The 7,500-nt window shown below is 46.8% G+C and overlaps 1 protein-coding gene across 9 annotated transcripts in view; it reads left to right on the top strand.

Annotated features, from left to right (window-relative positions):
• Window positions 1-7,500, top strand: part of mecom (MDS1 and EVI1 complex locus) — a 216,195-nt gene that overhangs the window by 165,860 nt on the left and 42,835 nt on the right. For 4 of the 9 annotated variants that reach the window (XM_063205764.1, XM_063205759.1, XM_063205763.1 and 1 more), the window contains exons 3-6: window positions 2,120-2,222; window positions 2,717-3,020; window positions 3,692-3,839; window positions 6,998-7,178. In XM_063205764.1, coding sequence (XP_063061834.1) covers window positions 2,120-2,222; window positions 2,717-3,020; window positions 3,692-3,839; window positions 6,998-7,178 — 736 coding nt within the window. The remainder of the gene's footprint in view (window positions 1-2,119; window positions 2,223-2,716; window positions 3,021-3,691; window positions 3,840-6,997; window positions 7,179-7,500) is intronic. The other 5 variants (XM_063205766.1, XM_063205762.1, XM_063205765.1 and 2 more) reach the window with 3 other exon arrangements.

Here is a 7,500-nt window from a genome sequence, read left to right as displayed (position 1 = left end):
TTTCTGATGAACATATACCTACCCAACATATTTATCAAAAAATTGACAATGTTGTTTTGATTGGAATTGATTTATACCCTAAAGACAAATTTGGCCAAATGCTATGTAATTTGTCATTTGATGGACTTCACCCAGGGTCCTTCTTCTTAATTGTAACCCCTCCCTGGAGTATTACTATACATTTACTAAATCATGATATTATGATAACAGGATGATAGGGCTTTTATTTGGTTATAGTTTTGTAAACATTTACCAACTTGGGGCAAAGCTACACCCCTTAAACCTTAAGGTGTCCCACATTAGGCATCGTCCCACTTTAGGGCATTCTACCCTAAATACATGCAGCATTTAATACATTCCCAGAATGTTGAGATGAACGCTGGACTGGCATTCCGTTACCCAGAATTCCTTCTCTGTGTGTTCTGAAGGCAGTGAGCCCCTCGCATACTCACACACTCTCTCTCTCTCACACACACACACACACACCACACACACACACACACACACACACACACACACACACACACACACACACACACACACACACACACACACACACACACACACACACACACACACACACACACACACACACACACACACACACACACACACACACACACACACACACACACACACACATGTACACGGATATTCACAGATATATGTGCGCAGACATGGCACACAGACATACTGTATGTACACACTCATATACACACAGATATACAGAGAGAGAGAGAGAGAGAGAGAGAGAGAGAGAGAGAGAGAGAGAGAGAGAGAGAGAGAGAGAGAGAGAGAGAGAGAGAGAGAGAGAGACAATATCTAGTAAGAATATGTGATTGTCAGAGGTTCAGGTCTGGGGAACGGATGCCAAAAATAACGCCAGTCCTGATTGTCTCTCCCCCCCCCACAAAGTCCGCCCACCTTTGCCCATTGTGCTCACGGGAAGTGTGTCCAAGTATCCCAGGGTCCCACAACCACACACACACACACACACACACACACACACACACACACACACACACACACACACACACACACACACACACACACACACACACACACACACACACACACACACACACACACACACACACACACACTCACACACACACACACACACACACACACACACACACAACATTGCATTGCAGAACACCCAAGCTGATTCAGGTTTTCCCCCTTACAACTCACACATCAACTCCTCTCATTCAGCCTCTGTGTGTGTGTGTGTGTGTGTGTGTGTGTGTGTGTGTGTGTGTGTGTGTGTGTGTGTGCGTGTGCGCACGCGCGCGCGCGTGTGTGTGTGTGTGTGTGTGTGTGTGTGTGTGTGTGCATGTGTGCATGTGTGTGTGTGCGGTCAGTGTGGTGAATGTGTGTAAGTGTTTGTGTATGTTAAGTTTACACATTTATATAAAGTTTAAATAAATAACTAAAAGAGTTTAAATATTTTTGTTCATTCATTGGGCTTTCCTCAAACTGAGAGCTACCCAATAAAATGTCTCTTTCTTTCTTCTCTTTTCTTTCTTTCTTTCTTTCTTTCTTTCTTTCTTTCTTTCTTTCTTTCTTTCTTTCTTTCTTTCTTTCTTTCTTTCTTTCTTTCTTTCTTTCTTTCTTTCACTCTTTCACTCTTTCACTCTTTCACTCATTTGCACTTTCCTTTTCTTTTTCGTCTTTATGATTTTCTTTCATAATTTCAAGCTTGTTCATTCTGCCTTTCTTTCTGGTAATCATGAATTGGGGTTCATGTTGTGTCGTATGATGGGCTGGGTATTCTGGTAAATTTTGGGGTTCATGTTGTGCTGTTATGATGGGGTGGGTATTCTGGTAAATTTTACTGTTGACATGAAGGAGAGTGTTACCTCATATGCTGAATTTGTACTTGTACTTATCAAAGTATTATAATTAATAAGTGTTGAATTGTTTTCTTTCTTTCTTTCTTTCTTTCTTTCTTTCTTTCTTTCTTTCTTTCTTTCTTTCTTTCTTTCTTTCTTTCTTTCTTTCTTTCTTTCTCCCTCCCTCTCCCCCCCCTCTCTCTCTCTCTCTCTCTCTCTCTCTCCTCTCTCTCTCTCTCTCTCTCTCTCTCTCTCTCTCTCTCTCTCTCTCTCTCTCTCCTCAGATATTCTACCGTGTGACCAGAGAGATCCTACCCGGTGAGGAGCTGCTGTTGTTCATGAAGGCAGAGGAGTTTCCATGTGAGGTCATGGCTCCCGACATACATGGTGAGGACGTTGCACACAAAGGGCACCAAATAATTTTTCGGTTTGCATGGAGAACCGCCCTTCTGGTTTCCGAACGCTGAGACTTGCAGCATGAAGACACCATTTAGTTTGAGATTAGGTGCATGCAGGAACAAGCACCAGTACAGTTCTGTCGACCTGAACATACGCTCCTGAAGAGACAGAGACAGACAGATAGACAGTCAAATAGAAAAATAGAAAGACACGGGTGCCGTGGCTCAGTGGGCTAAAAACCCGTGGACCCAGGTTCGAGTCCTGCCCAAAGTAATTTCTCGATCTCTCCCCATCTCCCTCTCCCACAACTTTCCTGTCTCCTGTACTCTCTCTCTCTCTCTCTCTCTCTCTCTCTCTCTCTCTCTCTCTCTCTCTCTCTCTCTCTCTGTTCTGTGAATGAAACGCATAAAAATGTCTTAAACCAGAAAATAAACAGTCTATCATCCTCCCAGTAATCCCTTCTCTCCCCCCCTCCACTGCAGAGGAGAGGCAGTACCGCTGCGAGGACTGCGACCAGCACTTCGAGTCCCGCTCCGAGCTCCTGGACCACCAGAGCCACTCGTGCGGCACACCCCCCTCCAGCCTGTCCCTGGGGGAGCACGGGGTGGCCAGCGCCGGAGACGGGGAGGGCAGCGAGCCCGAGCCCCCCCTACACCACCTGCTCCGCCACCACCACCACGCCCTCGGCGGCCTGCACGACCACGAGCTAGAGCACGAGCTCGAGCAGGGGGGAGACTCGCCCAGGGAGTGCAGGGAGTGCGACCAGGTCTTCCCCGACACTCAGAGGTGAGGACACAGGCCTGGACTGGTACTTTGGCCATGTCCTAGTGGGTTGACAGTCCCCAGGGGGGCGGTTCTGTTAAGTTTTTGTTTCTCTCGCACACACAGAGACGCACAATTTAGAGAAGGTTGTGCAAAAATGTCAGGGCCTTTTTTTTTTGGTCCCATTTCATACAGAGACACATGCGCACATTAAGATATCCATGTACATACCATAGATACATGGATACCAGAGGACGCACATGGAAATACAGACACATTCACAAATGCATGGGTCAGCAGCACAGATACAAAATCTCAGTGCACAAAATAGAAACTGGAAAAACCCCATTGTCACAACCTTATGCTACAAGTACATTTCCTTTTCTCATTAAGATCTGAATACTGTGCTGCATGTAATTTTATTACTATAAATTACCAATAAGTATCAAGTCATTCATATCATACCAGTGGTGTAGTCTACTTTTTTATGGTGGGTATACTGTATATTTGAGCATTTTTTGAAGTGGGTATACTGTATATATTTCTGCTATTCAAAATAATGGATCAATCAATTTTAAGTGTGTATACTGAAATCCCTGAAATTTAGAAGTGGGTATACTACATATACCCGCGTTCTACGTAGACTACATCACTGTATTATACTCAACGCTTGTGTGTGTGTGTGTTTTCTCCAGCCTGGAGGCTCATGCCCTGTCCCACTCCGAGGAGAGGGAGTACAAGTGTGATCAGTGCCCCAAGGCCTTTAACTGGAAGTCAAACCTGATTCGCCACCAGATGTCACATGACAGTGGCAAGCACTACGAATGTGAAAACTGCACAAAGGTAGAGTCCAAGTCCATTTTGCATGCTCTTTTATGGTCATAAATCGCATACAAATATCCATTGTAGTACGCATTGTGCATATGAAAAAGACAGTACCAAGTTTTGAATGGTTGTTTTCTTTTTTTAATTTTCATATATTGTGCTTTTATATTTTATATGCTATCTTCTGGAGGTAATCAAATGTCAATCCTGTGTATCCAGAAACACATTTCAGTATTGACAAAAAAACCCACCTGACTTCAACTTTGACAAGCATAAAAACATGTGCTTGCACAGATAGTCCTTACAGTACAAGTTCCCAGTTCTCAAACAAAATAAAAGTGCTGATTTGCGTCTCGTTTCTTTCATTAAGACTAAAAGAGAAACCAGACCGCGAGCCTATAATATGAATCATACACTCACATCATTTCTATAATTCGCTGAGAAAGCCTGCCGGAAATTTACGATGACATCAGGTCTACTCTCCCAGAACCGTGTGGTGGCTCGCAACAGCCACTCTGCGTTGCCGTGATTTAACATCGGGCCACAGTGTCGGCTTATCGCACCGTAAATCAGGCCCAAAACCACAGTAGAGGGAAATTCAATGACAAATGTTTCTCCAAGGCAAATGGCAGATTCATGCCGCACTCGTAAAAGAAGCTAAATCGAATTACCTGCAGACATAATACACAAATCTGAACGAATGAATGAAGTGCATATACTGTAGTAGTGAGAGCGTATGTTTGTGCAGTATTGGGGAGAGGCTATGTGTATATAGAGGAATATAACATGGGCTGCGAGCATCGAGAACGCAGAAAGGGTTTATTTAATGGTATCGCTACCCATCATGCCTTTTCTGTGAATGGGCTTTTTAGTTGGTGGATGTGGTATTTATGTATGCATATACATACTGTACTTTTGAATTGAAATGAGTAGATTTAATCTGCTGAACAACACATGTATCTTGATGGCATAATGCCTGCACATAGTTACAGAAACATATTCCGCATTGTTGTGTTTACAAGATAAAAATGACAAACAGAAACTACAATCCCCCAGATAACACTGGCCCCAAACAAATATGGCAAATACGGCATGACATTAAATTACATTTGCAGATGCTTTCATCCAAACCTGCTGTTGGAAACCTCATGTGTCCACATTCATTTCCTTTTAGCAAATAGAGAGAAGCATGTCTTTTTTCAAAATAATTCAACATTGTGTTGCCAATTGAATCTTGTTAAGTAGTTCTTTGATTGTTAAATATTTCCAACAGTCATAGACTAGCATTAAACCTAACCAGCAGTGTCATTTCAGGAAACAAAACAGGCGCATGATAAAACATGAAGCTTTCCGTGCGGACAACAGCGATATATACACTTTCCTAGAATACCAGAATCACAGTATTTGTTCATTACAGCAATTATATCACAGGTTTTATTGTCCAAATAAAATTATACACAATTCTACAAAATTATACACATTCACATACAAGTTCTTGTCCGTTAGACACTGTGCTGATTTCGGCTTGACTTGTGAACGATGGAATCAGAACAAGAATGAGGGTTTCACAACAATCTCCTTTGTACACATGACAGTGTCTTTTGACCACAGTTGATTAGTTTTATTTGCCTGAGGAAGATCCCACTGGTGGATTCAGATGTTGCCACATGTCAAACAATAAAGAATAGTTTTTGGGAAAGCAAGGAATCAATCCCCGGTAGAGTTTGTGTTGATGTTGGCCACGAGATGTTTGCGAGTGCTTGCTGCCCCCCACCCCCCGCCCCCCTCCTCTGCTCTCCTGCCCTCCTCCTCCTCCTGCTGTCCCCTGCCCACTCCTCCGTTGTTCTCCTCTCATCCCCTCCTATCCTCTTCTTGCCTCCTTCCTCTGCTCTCATCCTCTCCTGTCTCCCCTATCTACCCCATCACTCGTACCTCCTCCGCTGTCCTGTTGTCATCTCTCCCTGTCTCCTCCATGGCCCTCTTCCTCCCTGTCTTCCTCATCACACCTCCATCTCTCCCCTCGTTCCCACTCCTCCGTTGTTCTCCTCTCATCCCCTCCTATCCTCTTCTTGCCTCCTTCCTCTGCTCTCATCCTCTCATCCCCTCCTATCCTCTTCTTGCCTCCTTCCTCTGCTCTCATCCTCTCATCCCCTCCTATCCTCTTCTTGCCTCCTTCCTCTTCTCTCATCCTCTCATCCCCTCCTATCCTCTTCTTGCCTCCTTCCTCTGCTCTCATCCTCTCATCCCCTCCTATCCTCTTCTTGCCTCCTTCCTCCATTGTCCTGTTCTCATCCTCTCCTGTCTCCCCTATCTACCCCATCACTCCTCCCTCTCTCCCCTCGTACCTCCTCCGCTGTCCTGTTGTCGTCTCTCCCTGTCTCCTCCATGGCCCTCTTCCTCCCTGTCTTCCTCATCACTCCTCCATCTCTCCCCTTGTTCCCACTGCTCCGTTGTTCTCCTCTCATCCCCTCCTATCCTCTTCTTGCCTCCTTCCTCTGCTCTCATCCTCTCATCCCCTTCTGTACCCTGTGTCCCCCATACCCTCCCTCTCTCCCTCTCTCCCCTCGTACCTCCTCTGCTGTCTTCTTCAAATCCCCTCCTGTCTCCTGCATGTCCCTCTCCCTCCCTATCTTCCCTATCGCTCCTCCTCCTCTCCTCTCGTCCCTCCTCCGCTGTTCTCCTCTCATCCCCTCCTATCCTCTTCTTGCCTCCTTCCTCTGCTGTCCTCCTCTCATCCCCTCCTGTCTCTCCCTCCTCCTCCTCTCCCCTTGCACCTCCTCCGCTGTCCTCCTCTCTTCCCCTCCTGTCTCCCTCCTCTTCCCACCACAACCACCTCCCCCCCCCGTCCCTCTTCCCTCGTCCCTCCTCCTCCGCTGTTCTCCTCTCATCCCCTCCTGTCTTCCCCATCACTCCTCCTCCTCTCCCCTTGCACCTCCTCCGCTGTCCTCCTCTCTTCCCCTCCTGTCTCCCTCCTCCTCCTTCCCCCATCACTCCTCCTCCTCTCCCCACGTCCCTCCTCCTCCGCTGTCCTCTTCTCATCCCCTCCTGTCTCTCCCTCCTCCCCCACCCCCCACCTCCTCGTCCCTCCTCCTCCGCTGTCCTCCTCTCATCCCCTCCTGTCTCTCCCTCCTCCTCCTCCTCCCCCCACCCCCCACCCCCACGTCCCCGACCTCCAGCAGGTGTTCACGGACCCCAGCAACCTGCAGAGGCACATCCGCTCGCAGCACGTGGGGGCGCGGGCGCACGCCTGCCCGGACTGCGGCAAGACCTTCGCCACCTCCTCGGGCCTCAAGCAGCACAAGCACATCCACAGCAGCGTCAAGCCCTTTTCATGTAAGTCTCTCAGAGCCCCCAAACGTAAGTTTGCACGCTGCCGCCCGTGCTTTAACGCACCCCTACACACATATACAGCACAGTGCAGCGCCGCACACACATATGGATAGGGACCTATACGTGCTACATACATGCGTACAGTACATATACTGCATTTGGTGCGCAAAACCACCTTTAATTTAACTCACCCACATACAGCACAGTGCACACACACATATGGATAGGGACGCATACCTACTACATAATGTACATACGTACATGCACATATACTGTATTTGGTGCACAAAACCACCTTTAATTTAACTCACCCACATACAGTACCGCACACACACATATGAACATGAAC

Source organism: Engraulis encrasicolus, chromosome 8 (genome assembly GCF_034702125.1).
Source record: "Engraulis encrasicolus isolate BLACKSEA-1 chromosome 8, IST_EnEncr_1.0, whole genome shotgun sequence".
Lineage (NCBI taxonomy): Eukaryota > Metazoa > Chordata > Actinopteri > Clupeiformes > Engraulidae > Engraulis > Engraulis encrasicolus.
This window is presented reverse-complemented; position numbering and strand designations above follow the sequence as displayed.